Source organism: Cavia porcellus, unplaced genomic scaffold (assembly GCF_034190915.1).
Source record: "Cavia porcellus strain 051 isolate PalLab524CR breed Dunkin Hartley unplaced genomic scaffold, mCavPor4.1 scaffold_6, whole genome shotgun sequence".
Classification (NCBI taxonomy): Eukaryota; Metazoa; Chordata; class Mammalia; order Rodentia; family Caviidae; genus Cavia; species Cavia porcellus.
The window spans coordinates 24,350,546-24,369,160 of NW_026947489.1; the positions used below are offsets into that span (position 1 = coordinate 24,350,546).

The 18,615-nt window shown below is 41.8% G+C and overlaps 1 protein-coding gene across 5 annotated transcripts in view; it reads left to right on the plus strand.

Moving 5' to 3' along the window:
• Positions 1–18,292, plus strand: part of Adamtsl3 (ADAMTS like 3) — a 321,817-nt gene extending 303,525 nt beyond the window's left edge. For 4 of the 5 annotated variants that reach the window (XM_013158893.2, XM_013158895.2, XM_063250111.1 and 1 more), the window contains 5 exons: positions 3,220–3,403; positions 7,535–7,739; positions 9,913–10,010; positions 14,838–15,052; positions 16,188–18,292. In XM_013158893.2, coding sequence (XP_013014347.1) covers positions 3,220–3,403; positions 7,535–7,739; positions 9,913–10,010; positions 14,838–15,052; positions 16,188–16,312 — 827 coding nt within the window. In that variant the 3' untranslated portion in view covers positions 16,313–18,292. Of the gene's footprint in view, positions 1–3,219; positions 3,404–7,534; positions 7,740–9,912; positions 10,011–14,837; positions 15,069–16,187 lie in introns of all 5 variants that reach the window. The other variant, XM_013158894.2, reaches the window with a different exon arrangement.
• The last annotated feature ends 323 nt before the right edge of the window (positions 18,293–18,615 follow it).

Consider the following 18,615-nt stretch of genomic DNA (forward strand, 5'->3'; position numbering starts at 1 on the left):
TCAATAATCTATCACATTAATTATGACCCTGTCATCCAGAAATATTCATATTTTTATACAATGCTACAATTATAGCATACACAATTACCCTTTCATCTGACATTCAATAATATTTGCAGAGTGCTTGCTTTTCCCAGGCCTGAGGACACAGAGGTGATCAGGTCCATGAGAAGCTCCTAGTCTCAGGTGGAGGCAGTCATGTAAACAAGTATTGTGGGCCAGTGTAACAGGTGCCTAACAGCAACCAAAGTACATGATGGTGCCAATGAAGAGCCCTACTTTTGTGGAGACAACAACTCACTTTTCACATAGGTCATTATGTTTATTCTGGGAAGCCAAAGAAAGACATCCTGGAGAAAGCAGGAAGGGCAAAGGCACAGAAAAGTTACATACGGCATGGGATGTGAAGGTCAAAAGAACTTCCTCGGATCAACTAATGAAACAAATGATATTCATGTGATTCCTGCTGCTGGGGAAGGCCAAGCCTTTGCAGCAAACAAATGCTTGGTATCAGTATACCACCTGCTGAGCAGATGCATACATGTACCCATCCCTTCAGCGCTTACCCTAGCTGAGCGTTTCAGAGGGACTCATTTATCAGTTTAGCAAATATTGGTCAAAATACCAAAATATAATGTGACCTGTCCTAATGTTGAACAGAACAGTGCTTATGGACTTGGCATTCCAGAAGGAGATACATGAATATACATGAGGTGGAAAGTGCTAGAAGGAAAAAATAGATATGTTGTGCTTGGGGTAGACACGTAAGTATGACAGGGAAGACAGGCTCTGAGGAGCTGCTGTGTGGGCCCAGACAGAAGGGTCATGCAGAATGGCAAGGAAGGAATGTTTCTAGCTGAGGAGTAAGTACAGGTTGTACGATGGGAGTCCAGCCTAATGTGGTCCAGGCACAGGAGTGGACACAAGTGGCAGGTGCCGTGACATGGTCAGAAAGTTGATGAGGAGCAAATCTTTCAGGGTTTTGAGGGTCAAGGTAGAAATCCCAGAGACTGCAAAAGCATGGAAGGCCTGTAAGGGTTTGTGTTTGGGAGAGTTGGTATGATCTACTGTCCGTTTCAAATATGTGTGTGTCAAAGAGCACTAACTACAATACAAAAAAATAAGAAAATTCATCAGAATTTAAAAGATCTGCTCATGTAAACACCATTAAGAATAGAGAGAGCGGGACGTGTAGCTCAGTAGTAAAGTACTTGCTTAGCATATGCAAGAGTTTGGGTTCAATCCCAGCAACAGCGGAATGAGCAGGTAAACCACAGACAGGGAAGAATACTGGCAGAACGCATTTCTGATGAAGAGTTTCTATCTAGAATATATAAAGAACTCTCCTCAAATTAGCAATGAACACCCAGAGAGAGAGAGAGAGAGAGAGAGAGAGAGAGAGAGAGAGAGTCAAAAGATTTGCCATACCCAATTTTGGCAAGAATTCAAAGCAGCTGAAACTTTCAGACATCACTTAGTATGTAATATAAGCCCATTTTGGAAAGTTCCTGAACAATTTGTTGTAAAGCTCATCATACAGCTTGACCCAGAAATCCTACTTACAGGGTTTACCCATAAAAAAAATGGAAGCACGCTCATTGTTCAGCCTTATTCATAGCTGACATCTAGCCCTGACGATAGTCAGGGGAATATACTTTTTAAAAACTGTAGTATATTCACAAATGGAATATTATTCAATAATAAGAACATAATGAAATACTGGTATGCACAATGATATGAGTGAATCTAAAAAATGTTACACCATGATATGTGCAAGAGGCCACATATAAAAGAATATTTATTGCATGAAGCCCAGGAATGAGCAGAGCCAGGGTAAGTGATAGTCTGGGAAGGGAGAGGAGCTGATTGGAAGGAGGAAGAGGAAATGCTTTTAGGGCAATAAAAATATGATATTCTTTCCTTTGGATCACAGGTATAAAAGTTCATACAGGTGTGAAAACTCGTAAAACCACACAGCTGAGATCTGAGCATTTGAATTATGACTTATCCTTCAATAAAAAACATATTTTAAATGCACATGTGCTCTGCCTGAAAATATTGGAATTTCTTTGTGAAATGTGGCATAATGGAAAGAGATCTGGATCAGGCACACATAGGTTCGAGTCCCCCTAACAGGTGACAGAGCTGAGGCAGGTCATTTACCTTTAGTCTCCATTTCTGCAAATGAAAATGGCCACTTTATAAGATGACCAAGAAGAGTAAATAAAACACTGGTTATAAAGCATCTCACCCAGACCCTGTCACCAGAGAGGTTCTCAATAAGCTGTTAAAAAAAAAAAAAACTGCTTTAAAGAAAACTGTAATCCTGAAGTCCAACTCAGAATATCTTCTGCGGTTCTGCTTTGCAAGTGATGCCATGTGCAATTTAAGGCAAAAATCAAAACTCGAAGGGAAAACTGGAAAACAATAAGTTAAAGGGATCACTCTGCTCTGTGGAGCACTGTGGCCACAGCTGGGAGCTATCTGTTCCTTGTGATTATTACAGGGAAATCTGGCACTTTCTGTGATCAGACTCAAATCTGTCATCAGCATGTCCTACTTCATCTTTCATCAAGCTTCAGCAGGGAGAGGAAAGGCTATTAGGAAAGGTTGTTAGGGACAAAAAGCTGGGATTCCTGGAGCTGGTTAACTTCTACTTTTTGCGAGGAAACTCCCCGTTTTGCCTTTCCAGATGTCTCCATGACAAGTTATTTATGCGGTTTCAGCACTAATCTGAAGTTTTGATGTAGAATTAATGGAAAAATAAGAATGGAACTCAAATGCATCTTTAACCTTAGTACTTAATTTCTGGTCCTTCTTCCTTCTGCTAAATCACCTTTCATTTCTCTGCCTGATCCACTTTTTGAAAATCGCACTAGAGAGCCCTTCCTCTCTTGTCCTTTTGGCTCTGCTTGGAGAAGTCTCTCTGGGCTTTTCCTGGCAGATCTAGCTGGCCCGCAATGGCCCCTCTCCCAGGCTGTGGTCCAGAGACCCCATTCTGGCCGCCATTCCCACCAGTTATTACAATAAGTCTGCCGAAGGCGCCTAAGATTTAAGGAACTCCTTGCACTGTGGAATGGCTTTCTCTGTGTGCTACTTGAAAAACCAGACAGGCAGCTAACCTGAAAACAGTTCATGGTGGTCCTTGGCCATATCCTCTCCAGCCTATCATCATTTCATACTTGGAGGCTGTTGTGACATTTCATTTCCTTTCTCCAGAGCCTTTTTGGGAACCTGGTAACTGGACACATTGTTCTGCCACCTGTGGCCACTTGGGAACCCGCATTCAGAGACCCCACTGTGTGACAGCTACCAGGCAGGAAGTGAGTGCAGCCCTCTGTGGTCACCTCCAGAAGCCAAGGGCTGGGTTCCAGCCTTGCAACATCAGAGACTGCCCTGCAAGGTACGTGAGGTCACTCTTTCATTGCCAGTTTGTTGTTAGTTTTTAAAAGCATAGCCATCTGGGCATATAACTCAATGGCATGCAGTTCAGTACTCCCTCTGTATCTGGTCAGATGTAGATGTTAGTTTCTGTCTTATAGAAGGAAACAGACCCCAATCCTGGGCCCTCCAGTTCCAAGAGCCAGAATTTGAGCAGAGTCAGTCTGACTGCAGAGCCTGTGCCCCTACTCATCACCTATGCTTGCTTCCTAAACTCAGCACTGCTACTTCCTTAAGCCCACGGTGAGGCTGAGGTCCTGAGTTTGCGAGGCTCCACACTGAGAATAGATCACTGACAGTTTTTACTCAATGCTTAGTACAATGCTTGTCTCATGGAATACTCTAAATATGTGTTGAATGAATGAATGATTGGACAACATAGAACCTAGCAGATAATTGGCCAGATGGCAGCCAAAGCAACAGTCAAATAATTAACAAGGAGGTATTCATTGAATACAAATCTATGAAGCAAACACAAGGATCAATCTTAGTTTTCTGATGAAAAGATAGAAGAGTGCTTAATGTCCCTCAGCTCAGAGCCCTTATGCAAAAAATGGCTACAGAACAGCCAGCTATCTGTACCTTCGAAAACAGCAGAAGGAAGGTCACACTTGGAAAGCCAAGCGGCTGCCTTGGGCTGTTCCCAAGGCCATCAATATCACAGACATCCCGGTTGCCATGTCTCCCGGTGCCCACTGTACAGATACTTCTCATTTCATGACCCAGTTACACTCCTGCCATGACGTCATGAGATAAATTGGTTGCCAAATGAGGAATTGTCTATTGTATATACATTACAATATTCAGAACAAAGAAATAACCAAAGGAATCTCCAACTTAATTGTGTTGCTTTTTTTTTCACAGTACAACAGTACTGTGATGTACACCAAAACATAAAATGACTGTACTGCACCGTATTGTACAATCAGCAACAATTACGGTACTGTATAAATAAGGTGCCCTGTGCACCAATAGACACGATGTGCAGAACTGGATAAAAAAAAGACAGGTTGTTAAGTCTGAACAGTCATTAAGCACTTAATATCTGTTTTAAGCATCATATTACCAAAATAGTTCAATTAAAATGATTTTTCTTAAGAACGCATTGTCTCTAATAACATTTAAAATAAATGCATCAGTCATCAACAAATCATTGTATCATCTGGGTTCTGCTGATACCTCCCATATCAGAAAAGACAGGGCTCAGAAAATCCAGGATATCTCATAGTATAGCAGTGATACAGAAAATGCTTATCAATAGTAATGATTACCAAATATATTTGGCCCAATGATGCCAAATATGATGCAGGTATGATCTTTAACAAGTCTATAAAGCAGCTATTCTTGTGTTTCCTCACTTGCTCTTTCCTGGGTTTAGCAGCTTCCATGAATTCTTTAAGGTTACATTGATCTCACAGTTGATATTTCTGGAAACTATGCTTTGAATGTATTGTTCAGGCTCATTAATGAAGGAGCTTCTCTAGGTCACTGCGAGGGACCAGTGAAAATAAGATATCACAAAACCATGAACCTGCTAGACTCTAAGACTCACTGGAAATATCAAATATCCTTGACAAGTATTAATGAGCCACGCCTCTGTCTCTGAAGTAAATACACAGGGATAGAAAGATATGTAAGGTATGCAGTAAAGGCAGGTAAGAGAAAAATTAAACATAAAACAATCACAGAGCCAAGAATAACAATGATAATTGTTCAGTTGTTTCCTGCTGCTTAGAAGTATGTATATAACCCTTGAGAAAATATGCGTACGCATATGATATGAGACATTTCTACATATCAAAGAGTTTCAAAAGTAGCATCACTTTTAAAGAATTTGTTTATATAGGAGAATTTATTTACCTCCAAATGAACCAGTTTTATTACCACATGGGGAGCTGTTGGAAGCAAATAGCCCTTAGGAGTGAGCCCAACAGGTAGAGTACACTGATAAAGTTGTGTGGCCCTTTGACACAGCTGTCCTGCCTGCATCAGATGTGATCAGTGGCTCTCGTAAGACTGTGCTCCAGATCACTCACTTCTGCGTCAAAATAAGCAAGCTATGAGGTTGCTTGTTTTGCCTCAATATCCAAAAAATGTCAGGTAGCTTACTTTTCCACTAGTATCAGACATTATAGAGATAATACATATCTTGAACACATTTGTTTTCCAAGAATGCTGTGTTTATTTACACAACATGTTTAGCGAAATGCCTAAAATACAGCAGGTACAACCACACCTCATCTCACTCATTTCCCAGCCAAGTACTGTTCCTACAACTAGGTCATTAAATATTAGTAAGCTGGCCATTAAATGAGGCAACACATACAGTTTGTGCATTACAATATTCAGGACAAAGAAATGGCCAAAGCAAACTCCAACTTGGTGACTTTGGTTTTATTTGTGTAACTCTCACATTTAGTACTATGATGTTTAACAGAACATGAAACTACAGCAGTGTATTGTAAAGTACAAACAGTGAAAATTACAGTGCTGTATAAATAGGGTGTAATGTACAAAAAAGGCATTGAGACTTTATAAAGATGTATAGAACTTTGAAAGATAAAAAAGGAAGGAAGATAGAAAAGGAAAGAAGGAAAGAGAAAGAAAGAAAGAAAGAAAGAAAGAAAGAAAGAAAGAAAGAAAGAAAGAAAGAAAGAAAGAAGGAAAGAAGGAAAGAAAGAAAGAAAGAAAGAAAGAGAAACTTTTAAGTCCAAGCGGTAGGTTAAGTCTGAACAAAAGTTGAACTCGCAGGATGTTAAATGAGGAGTATCTGTAATTGCTCAAAGAAATTTCTCATGCTAAGAATCACCCTCAGAAAGTGGTGAGCTCATGCTACAGTAACCAGAGGGAACCAGATCTGAGGGAGCTGCTTTATGTCAGTTCCTGATTTTCACATAATAGGACACACTGGGAGACGCAGCGGCAGGCATGTCTATTAAATATCGCCAAGCCTTTCACACCCCGAGGGTTAATAGGGTCATTCACTTTCCTACCTACTAGAGACCATGAAGGTCCCCCAGCCCCCCAGATCCCTGCACATCACAGTTCTTAATCTTAACATCTCTGTGCCATGACACACTCTAGTAGACAAGAAGACTATGGCTACTTCCTCAGCAAGGGTTTTAAATATATAAAATAAAACACATATTTACAAAGGAAGCCAATTATATTGGAATGTAGTTCTTGAAAAATTTTAAAATGAATGATATAGTAAGAGATTCGCTTGCCTCTCAACACACTAACATCTAGTTGTATTTTAATTTTAAAATGGCATGAATGTAAGTGATTTTTGAGATGCTTGCCATAGTTGTAATGTGATATGGAAATATCTTTAATTTCCATTGGAAACAAAATCAAAGACATTCCTGTTGTGGTGTATGCCATGTTTTACCACCGAAGGAAGTACTCAGTTAGACTCAGTGACTGAGCACACGCCCTTGTGTAAAAATGGAGTTAGAAAGATCTGAGCCTCAGAACCCAGCAGGAGCATGGAATCCTTAGTAACAAAGCATTCAGCACCTCAAAGGTGTCCACATCTACGTTTAGACGCCTGTCATCATCAAAGTTTGAACTTCAGGGTCAAATAAATCTGGAGTCCAATCCTAGCCCTTTTGTTAATTTAGTGATGTGACCATAGTCACTTTATTTAACTAATTCTCTATTAGTTAAAGAATGGAAACAAACACAAGAATTACATAAGATATAAGTATCTTACAGAGCAAAAGACACACAAACACTTTAGAAACATTTTTTTCCCTTTGGAGTCAATGAATGGAGACTACTTTTTTGAAATTTCCATCTAATTTTGCCCTAACTACACTACCTCTGGGGCCACATAAGTGACCATTCTCCCTAAACCAGAAGATGGCTGTAGTGCAGCCCTACACTGACCCTCTCCACACGGCAACTCCGCTGTTCCCCTGAGCCAAAGAATGAGAAGAAGATGAGAATTATTGGTGCAGCTTCCCCTCCCACTGAGGATGAGTGACAGCCCCGGAATGACCCCAGTGTTAGGTCAGCTCCTTCTTTGGACAAGCCCACCTGTGAGGTTCGGCAGACCGTCTTACTAAGGCCCTGTAGTCTTTGTTCCTAGGTGGTTCACAAGTGTGTGGTCAGAGTGCTCTGTGTCTTGTGGGGAAGGGTTCCACAGTCGGCAAGTGACGTGCAAGCAGATGAAAGCCAGCGGAAGTGTGCAGATGGTGTCGCCAAGGGTGTGTGACCCTAAAGACCGGCCCCTGGGAAGAAGGCCATGCTCTGGTCATCCATGTACTCAGTGGGTCATCGAAGCAGGCAACCAGGTAACTCATGAGACTCTCTGTAATCATCTCCTTATTTTCATTAAACTTTTTTTTAGTGGGGTAGAGGATTTGATTGATTTCTAAAGTGAATTTACATCTCTGACCTAGTGGTCTGCATTTGAAAATGACAGGGTCTCTGTCCTCCAGTATAAAAGCTGACCAAGTTGGTTCTTTCAAATACAGTGGCTCCAGCTACACAATAACAAATACACAATAACACCTCCAAGATAAACTCACTGAGCAGTAAGAATAAAAGCAGCCTTCAAGAAAAGGAGAAAAGTGAATGATGTCTGCATAAAACCTCAGAACCCATGTTCCAAATGCCATCCTACATAGAACTATTTTTATTAAAAATGCTTGGGAATGTAAATATTATATAGTAAAAACGTGCTAATAAAGAAAACAATCTGAAACAAATGCTTAAGAAAAAATATTTTTGATATATATAAACTCTTAAAGAAAAATATAACCCATTATTAAAACACATAAAGTAAAATTTGGGTAAATAAAAGACCTATTACATTCCTGCATGAAAAATATCAGAATGGATAAATTGAACTATATCAAAGCCAAAACTTTATTCTGCAAAGGGCTTCATCAAGAAAGTAAACAGATGGCGGAATGGGAGAAAAGGTTGAAATACATCTGAAAAGGAAAACATGTTTAAAGTACATTTTGGAAACTATAACTCAAAAGCACAAATAAATCAGTTAAAATATTAACAAAGGATCTGAGCCTATTTCTTGGTTAAAGGTGTACAAACGACCAATCAACGTGTAGAAAGATGCTCCCGTTAGTCATTAGGGATGTCACATCAAAACCACAGTGAGATACCACTGCACACTAGAATGGCATTAGTTTAGAAAAATAATAAAAAGAGAGACAGTCATGGATGTGAGTGATGACGTGGAGAAACCAGAACCTTTGAACACTGTAAAATGGCCTGGCAGCTCTGGAAAATAGTTGGGACAGCCCACAACGGGTTAAACATCAACTGCAATATGACCCAGTGATTCCATTCCAATGTTAATATCCAAGAGAAAGGAAAGGATAAGTCCATACAAAAACTTGTACATAAATGTTCATAGCAGAATTATTCATAGTAGCCAAAAAGTAGAAACAACACCAAAAAAGTGACTCACAGTTATCAAAGGAAGAATCACTGGTGAGCAGATAAGCTGGGGTGTTTATATGGTGGAATATTATTTTTGTCAGGAAAAGAACAGGATGCTGGTACACTGGCCAGCATGGAGGAGCCTTGAGCACTATGTTAAGAGAAAGAAGACCAAGCACCTCACGCTGCATGGTTTCAGGTATGCAGTGTCCAGATTAGGTGGATCATACAGACTAAAAGTAGACCCATGGCTACGTCACCTGGGGGCAGAGGCAATAGAAGGATTTGTGGTGACATCTAAAGGCTATTCTGTAGCATTTCTTTGGGGACAGTGTTAAAATGTTCTAAAATTGATTGGGGTGAGGAAACTCTGAAAACCATGAGATTGGGCAAGTTAAATGGTGGTTTCCATGAATTATGCCCAACAAAGCTGTTTAAAAAATGGAGACTTGCTTGTCTATAATAAGAAAAATAAATCAGAGTACACAGCAAATTAAATTCTGACCTGATAAAGAGCTAATTGTAAAAGGAACGAAATGTAAATGAAATTATCATAATATGAAAGTTATCATAATAGGAAAGACCTTTTCAAACATAAAACAGATCATAAGGAAAAGTTAACAGGCATTATGACTATGTAAAGACTGAAGAGCTGCAAATGACACTTTGAAAACATTGTTTCCCTGTAATTGAACTCACCTCAGCCCACAAGCCTCCATTTTGCTCTGAGCACAAAAGCCCAAACTTGGCAATCGCTTATATTTTTGAGTATAGTTATTTCCTGACTTTATTAAGCCCAACTGATTTAAGATTTGCTGTCCTTTGCCCGCCTCTCCCCATCAGATCAAAGTTTCAGGGGGGAAAGGAGGGAAGGAGAAAGTGAGGGTCTCTTCCAGGCACTGCAGAAGCGGGGTCTGGGCTGCAAAGCAGAGCCGGGCTCTGACCTTCTCCCACTCCGCGGGACACAGTCCTCCTGCAGCTGGCCTTCGGCTGTCCTGCAGGCCATGTGACTTTGCACACACAGCTTCATGGCCCATGCTATTTGCTTCTCTTCCCCAGTGTCCTGGACGCTGCCTTGGCCATGTGGTGAGGACACAGCAGCATCACCCAGCGTGTGGACAGCACAACACCTCTGACCCTGACTGCGGGGACAGAAGGTACTGGGCCAATCCCCGGGCACCTTGGATACCTCCGGCCTCAGTCAGGAGCCAAAGCCACTGGGAAAGGGAGTATTTGTTAGGTTCTTTCTTTCTTTCTTTTTTTCTTTCTTTCTTTCTTTCTTTCTTTCTGTCTGTCTGTCTGTCTGTATGTATGTCTTCCTTCCTTTCTTCCTCTCTTTCTTCCTTCCTTTCTTTCTTCTTTCTTTCTTTCTTTCTTTCTTCCTTCCTTCCTTCCTTCCTTCCTTCCTTCCTTTCTTTCCTCTTCTGTTTTCTAATTTTCTTTTTTAAGACGAGGTTTCACTATGCAGTTGAGACTGGCCTTGAATTCACTTGAGGCCCAAGCTGGCCTTGAACTCTCAGTGATCCTCCTGCCTCAGCCTCCCAAGTGCTGGGATTACAGTGTGCACCACCACATCTGGCTTACCACTTCTCATAATGGATGATTCCTATTAAATTATGCTGTTTTTAGAGCTGTCCTCAGAGGTACATATTATTCTGAACTATTAGTCAACGTGTACTATTTAAAATTACAGTTCCTTGGATGTCAAGCATAGAAAGCAAGTATCCTAGAAAGAGGAAAGCGGATAACCCTGAAAATAGGCAAAGATTTCTCTCTCTCTCTCTATAAAACCTTGGTATGAAATATCTCATTTAGTTTTACAGATTAAATCTTTCCAATGTTCTCATGAAGTATCTTATTCCTATTTTAAAACTACTTTGATTAGGATGTTGGCACAGTGGTTCGTCTGAAAATAAAATAAACTTTTATCTTGCAAAGGGCTTAACCAAGAGAGGAGTTGTTTTTGTCACATATAAAATGAGCAGGGAGGTGGTGGAGGGGGAAAAGCTTTGCCCAGGAGGTCATCCAAAGACCCAGGCTCTTCCCTCTGGCAGATCCCCCACTCCAGAGAATGATACCCTGCCAGCAGCCAGCAAGAGGACAGCCCAGAGGGCACACATTTGGTGTCCCATCATTCTCCTGTTGTGTGACCTCGGATTGCCTAACTACCCCAATCTGCAAAATGGGTTGTTACCACCTGAGTGACCTTATGGCTAACGCAGTGTCCGCATCCAAGCTGTTCCACATCTAGCTATTCTTTCCTCCTCCACATCCTGAGTGTTGGTGGAGAAAATGGGATGATCTTGACAGTTGGCTTGGTTACCATTTCAATCCTGCAGGAAGGTTTGGCAGTGAGAGTTAGCTTCATTTTGTTATTCCCCCTGACACAATTGCAAGCCAGAACTCTTCTTCTCCAGTGGAAAATATTGGGAACATTTTCCACATCCAACCTCAGTTCCTAGTTTGCTGAGACCATAGAGACCACACACAGATCCTTTTGTATTTGCAAGACGTATTTACAACACAAATACCTATGAGTGGGTTGAGCTTTTTGTGTTAATATTCCATACTTATTTTTCTAAAACTTGGTTTTATACCTAAAAATACAGATTGTTTTCCCATCATAGTTGATAAAGATTGACTTTTGTTTTTAACTATTGTATTTAATATTCTGTGATTCCATTGCAATAGATATTTGATTGCTTTATATTTTTACTATTACAAACAGATGCTGCAGTTAACATCCTGGAACATGTATCTTTATACATTGAAAGGAAATATTTTAATAGAGTAAATTTTCAGTTATGAAATTAAATTGATCAGCAAGTTCATTTGAATACAACCAAACTGCTGTCAAAATTCCATCATTATCAATATGTGAGAATTAGCCCTCTCTTCATTAACATTACATTCACTTCATTCATTCCAAAAGTTTTTCCAAGTTGATAAATGAGAAATTACATTTCATCATAACTTGTACTTTTCTGATTACTTTTTGTCAGGTGTTTTTGGCGCAGCTGAGAGAGAGAGAAAGAGAGAGAGAGGCCTTTATTGTGGGCACTGAAAGGCTACAGAAGAGTGCAAAATCCCTCACAAAGGGGAGCTGGGGAATGGTTTTTACAGAATTGGGCTGGGGTGGGGCGCTTGGGTGATTTTGGAGTCTTGGGATCGGAGTGGGCTCAGGGCACACACGGAAAGGGAGCAGGAGGTTTATTTGTTTTTTCTGAAACCAGAAAAACAATACAGAAGTTCCTTTTGGAGAGATGACTTGTTTCTCAGGCCATTGCCCAGTTAGGTGGATGCCATGTTAGACACAGCTAAGCCGCAGGCTGGCAGAATCTACTACTTTTTATATTAGATGCATTTTGGATCCTCATAGTTTTTTTCTTGACTCCAACTTATTTTTTCCATCTTTCAGTGCTACCTTTGGCCAGGCTACCTGGCCATCTCTCACCTGCTCACAGCTGGAGCCACCCAGCTGGGCTCCCTCTACTCACCCATGCTTATTTCCAACTCGGTTTCTGTATTGCAGCCAAGCAGGTGTTCCAGGATGCAAATCTGACCATGCCACCACATCCCTGCTAGATTAAAATCATTTTAGAGGCTTTCGTTGTTCATAAGAAGACAGACCAAAGTCTTCATTTGGCCTAGAAAATACCACATGATCAAGCCCTTCCTCCCTTCACGGCCAAAGTCAATAATTCTGTCTTTGTGTGCCAGCCACATTGTCCATTTAGTTCCTTGGATTGAATAGAAATGAGAAACTGAGGAAAACTAGTATAAACAGTTGCTATTCCTGTGTTTATGTTTCATATAGAGAAACATGGAGTTCCTGTTGTGTGCATAGCTTGGTGACCAAACTATGTCCCTGGTTCACCCACCCCTGGCTAGATAAAGTGGTGCCCTCTGCTGGGCCAGCAGTGTGTTCTCTTGCTGTATCCCAAAGGATCCACCTCTGAGCTGAGCTGGGCTCTAACTTTGTTCTTGTCAATGGCTCCCTGTGCAACTTGGCCCTTGTCCTTAGGGTTAGCCTGGCCCACCATCAGAAGAGAAGGTTGTGTTAGTTTAGGCTCTGTATGATGAAAATAAGTGAACATGAAATGATTTATACAAAGAGGACAAGGGGTTTGTGAATGGTGAGCAAAGCCAGCACTTATCTTTAACAATTTGGTATCTTCTTAAATATAGTCTTTGAATATTTGTTCAACCTTTTCCAGGAGAAAAGCTGATCTCTGCACAGGGAGATCGCTGATGAATATTTAATCTTTGTTGTTCAAAGTGACAATTTTAGGCCCTTGAGAGTCAAGTCCACTGGGGAAAATGGAAGCAGTTCAGCAGGACAACTCTCCCCTAACCACATCCCTAAACTTATGAACAGATTTTTGGAACAGTATTTGGGTAAACTCTTTGGTAGAGTCTCCCCCTACTGGCTAATCTAAGTATTGCTTCCCATTCTGTGTAATACTGCCATACATTTTCTTAGACAAGTTCAGGCTATGACAGTTTCCAGTGGTGTTTCAACATTTCTTATACATTTATGTGACCTGATAAAGAGCTTGTAGTAGGAGTATAAAAAAATCTCAGACTCCAAAGAAGAAGGCAGTTCAGACCTCAGGAAGGACTACAACCAAGAAATGAAAAGGCATTTTGTTTTCTCCTCATCGATGCAGGTGTACATGTTTTTTATTTAGTTTTCTCTATTTATGAAAATTATTTTTCTCTATGAATCAGGCCCAACTCAAGTTTATTTGTCTTGTTCCAGTAACTTCCAGATTCCTAAGAGGACAGTTATTGAATCAGCTCAAACTGGAGCCTCTTCCACTCAGTTTTGGGGCTAGAGAGACATTCTTGTTCATCCCTGAGATCTCCCAGGTCCCTGCCTCACAGAACACAACACAGGTGACCGTTTCCGCACCCCACCCCACCCCACCCCGGCTGCCTGTATCCTCCAGGGTGAACATCTGCCCAGAAACCAGAAACCACTGAGTTTCTGTTCTGCTGGAGAAGGCGAGGAGCCAGAGGTGCGTTCTGCTTCCCGAGCAGCGGCCTGTGGCAGTGACTAGTTACAAGCCGGGGTGGCGCCTAACGTTCCTGTGAGGAGACAGTGGCTGCTCACATGGGAGGTGTTCCAAGTGCTTACAAAGACAGAAAACTTAAGGCTTGGTAACAAATTTGAAGTGGTTTATTGGTGACATTATAGTAAGTAATTCTCCCAGTTCCTGTTCCAGCTCAGTCAGGAGGGACTATTTTCCACGTGTGTGTACGTGGCCGGGGTTAGACGTCGATAGGAACACACAGTTTGCAGCTCAGGTCTTGTGTGCTAGAGTGCAATGAGGCAGGGACTCTCAGTCCCAGGGAGGGGACATTGTCTTTGTCATTCTAGATTTCATGGCATAGCTGCAAGGGGTGGCTTGGTTTGAACTGGAACTGTTGAAGAAAGAGGCGTCACACTTGCCACTGGTGAGGGAGGAAAGCCCTTCCTGGAGGCAGCTCCACCTTGGGACTTGGTGTGAGTGCTCACCTGGGTCACTGTCTTGGTGGCAGTGGTTCAGGCTGCCTCTCGCTGTGGCAGTTTGGCCATTCAATGGTTCTGTTACATGTTTTGAACTTTCTTTGGCACCAGGGGTATATTTTGTTCATTTCACTTCTTATGTATATAAAAAGGCTTAAATGCATACCAGGTTAAATATTTTAAAACACAGGTCTTCCCTCTTCTGCTATCGTGTATTTGTGGCAGCTTTCAGAATCTCCCTATAACATCCAGGGCCACTCAGGCAGACTGTATGGTCATTTCAGTGGCTTTAAATTAGCTGTGTTCTGAAGTCATCCGGTCATTTTGTCATGGTCGTGATTACATCACTGCTGTGGACAGTGCCCACCAATGTCCTGATGAATAGGGTCCTGTCAAGCCTTCGCACTGAGTACACCAGAGAGCAAATGCCTTTACCCTGCAGCTCCTTGCTCACCTTCTATTTCCATTCCAGACCTGTCCTCCAGAGGAACTGCACATCCGGGGCCTGTGAGGTGTGCTGGCGCACGGGGCCCTGGAGGCCTTGCACAGCAGCCTGTGGCCGTGGCTTCCAATCTCGGAAGGTGGACTGTCTCCACGTGCAGAGCTGCAAGCCTGTGGCCAACAGTTACTGTGCTCCGAGAAAGAAACCAACTTCCTGGCGGCACTGCCGTGGGCCTTCCTGCGATAGTATGTACCCTCTCAGGTACCACTGCTGACCTATGACCTGGCCTTGCTCCTTAGTCACGTCAGAAGGGGACTCATGGGAGATGTGATGTCCCAGGACAGCAGATTGAGGTGTTCACGGTCTCTAGGGGAGGATCAGCTGGATCAGTACACCTGCTGTGTGCCTCCTTCTGTGCCTGTTGGTCTTCTCTGTGGAAGCAGAGATGCAGTGGCTGGCCTTACGAGTTGTGCCCATGTGCTGAAGTTATAGGGACCAAGATATATGGTGAATGTTTAAATTTTAAAACTGTGTTACAGTAAAAGAAAGATTACCACGAATCCCCTTTGAAATACTCCCCCTTGCTTTGAGCACACTTATCCCGTCTTTCTCCACACTTTCTGAAGCAGCTCTGAAAATTTTCATTCTTGAGTGTCTTTATAAGGAGTGACCAAAAACATGGTGGTGCAGAGCTGCTGAGTGCCATCCAATGGAAATTCAGGATTATAAAAACTTTATGGGGACCCCTCACCCGCCTTATCCACTGGATCTGCCACCACATGACTTCCAGCTTGTCCTCAAAGTCACCACGGCACTGTTCCAAATCAGCTCAGGACACTGAAGTAGCCATGACAGCAAAACTAAAGATACTCAAGAAAGAGGACTGAGGGGATTTTTAGAACTGCTGTAGAAAGTGGCAAGATGATGGATAAGTGTGTTCAAGACGAAGGGAGGATTTTGAGGGAGGTTAATGGCAAGGTGTCTGTTCGTATGGCACATGTTTAAAATGTAAGCATTTGTAATGTTTTTGTGTCATACAGCACATGTTACTTTTCTATAGAGCAGGTCCATAGCATTGGTGTGGACCCCATGAATGGTCCAGGGCTCCCCTAAGCCTGCAGATGCTCAGGGCTGCTACTCTGAAATGAGAGGATCCATGTAGCCAGAGGAGCCATGACATCCCAGAGCCCTCCGAGTCCACTTGACTGAGCCAGAAGTGAGTCCATGTCACTTCTGACTCCAGTGCCACAGCCCAAACCCCAGCTTGTTTCTTCTTGTCACTCCTTACCCTTATTTTAAGGCTTTCTGTCAGTTCAGATGACTTTCTTGCTGGTTCTCTAATGTGCTGTGGGTTAAGGATTTGTTATTCTTTTTCGACAGGGGACTGCACAGACACGACTCACTACTGTATGTTCGTGAAGCATCTTAACTTGTGTTCCCTGGATCTCCACAAACAAAGGTGCTGCCATTCATGCCAAGAAGGGAAGCCTTTGGCAGGGTTGTGACAGTGCCCTGATGAGAAAGGAACCACATAAAAGGTCTCATAGCTATGTCTCTGGTTGAAAAACACATATTTCTGAAGACTGTAGATTCTGTGATTAAACTGAGGTTGATGCAAAGACATCACTCTTAAGATTTTGTAAGGTGAAATCTTCCCATGGTTGGTTTTTAATTCAACTGTTATAAGTGACGTATTCCAGGATTGCCAAAAATGCCACAGCACATGAACCAGTGCACTTGGGACTCTTCCTGTCCACTTGATAGTGAAACCACCAAGATCAGGATTGCTTCATCACGAAAAGTGACTCACAGCCCAGCACAGAGCAGTGTGTCTTGAAGACTTAGAAAACACAGTAACTGCTGATTCCCTCTTCTCTCAAACTAGAGCTTCAACAAGTTTATAAGATATGGATGAATTTCAAATTTGGGCCAGTAGTTGCTCGGATGTTGTTCCTCATGGCATTTTCATAGATCCTTTAGTCTGTGAAAGTAAGAATCTCTCTGGACAGATACAACACAGTGGACCCAAGGAGTCACAGGGGACGACATCTGATCCTTGCTCTTAGGACATTCGTAGAAGGAAACACAGTGAATGTTGCTACCACTTTCACAAATACAGAAATCTATTCATGACCAAACCAGGCATCTTGGAAGTCAAAGAAGAGGGAAGTTCACCTTTCCTATTGGTTTTGAAGTATACTGAAAATTTTCTTCTAAGAGCTGTGAATGAAACTTTTTCTAAGCGCTATTCTCTTGCACAAAATGGTAATTCAGATCCTTATTAGACCTAATTTATGTATGGAGTAGTCTTTCTGAGGATTTTTATTTTGGAAAGTTTATAAGAAAGTAATCTAAATAAGAAATGTGGTAGTTGAAAAAGTTGTTTATAGTAAATAACTCTTGATTTGAGCTGATTATTCAATAAATCCAAAGTAACTTTGGGTTGGATAGAGAAGACACTTTGGGGACCAAGGGTTAGAATTAGCATTTGGGTTAGACCTTGAGGGAAATTGAGGATTAGTTTTAGTTTTAGATTAGAGCTAAAACTGGGTTAGGTAACACGAAAGGAAGTTGAGATGAAGGCTAGAGTTGGCTTTGGGAGTCAGGGTTCAGGTGAAGTCCAGGTTAGGACAGAGCTGGGTGGGGTTTCGGCTGGGGCCAAGGCTGATGTTGGTCATGGTGTCAGGGTGGAGGTGAGGTCTGGAGTAAACTTTGCTGTTGACATAGGTTCAGGTCAGCACCAAACCATAAACTCTAAAGCAGGTTTAGTTATGAGGAGCTTTTCCTGGTATTCTACTCATTGTGGCTTTAGAAGGCATGGGCCCCCAAGTAAGTGGTCACACTTTTTCATTCAGTGTCCCGGCTCCCTGCACCTGGCTGCCTACAGTCTGCTGGCAGCCATGTCCCTGAGGAAGGCGGTACTGGGCCTTGCCCCCCGTCACCAAGTGAACCAAGCTCTCTGGCGTTGGATCGGTTCACAGACACGCTCGTGTGTCTCTCTGTCATACTGTGAGCACCACGTCCTTCTGTTCTGACTGCAGCCTCACCGACACTGGGATGGGCACTACTGTATGTGGAGGGTTTGGTGACAGGGAACGGATGTGGGAGTGGAGAGAACACACCAGCCCCTGACTGTTGATCGTCAATCACATTTGATTGTGGAAGGTTATTAAATTAAAAGAAAGATCACTTGTAAAATACTCTTTGTATATATTTATTATATGACTTAAAGGTGCAATATTTTATTTTGTACAGTATATAATAAAAACATGGAACTTATATTTTTCTTACTAACAAAATTTCCTATTAAATTGCTCCACTTTTGTATTTAAAGTTAAAGGTTACTATTTTTCATTTGCTATTTTACTTTATCATCCAGATGACATTCCTGTGTACTGTATTTCACTACTGTTTTTATAATGCGAGTTGATGCTTCTCTTTTATGATCCTTAAGTAATTCAGAAATAAATTTACTTTGATATTCAGTGGCATCCTTATAAATGTGGGTTGTTTTTGTTGTGTGTGGGGGACCTTGAGTGTTGTCGAAACCTAAGAAGTCTGATCCCTGGGCCTGTGATTCAGAGTGTGGGTTTCAAGATCCAGAACAGACCCCACAGAATTCCTGAATGCCAATTCTGAGTCATACGTAAAAGAATGTCAAGAATAGAAAAAGTTGAAAGAAGTCCCAAACAGCCTGTTGTGAGTGATAGTTGGGAAAATAACAGGTACTAATATGTTTTTATTAAAAACTTTATTTTTTTAGAGCAGTTTTTTTGGTTCATTACAAAAATGAGGCAGAAGGTAAGAA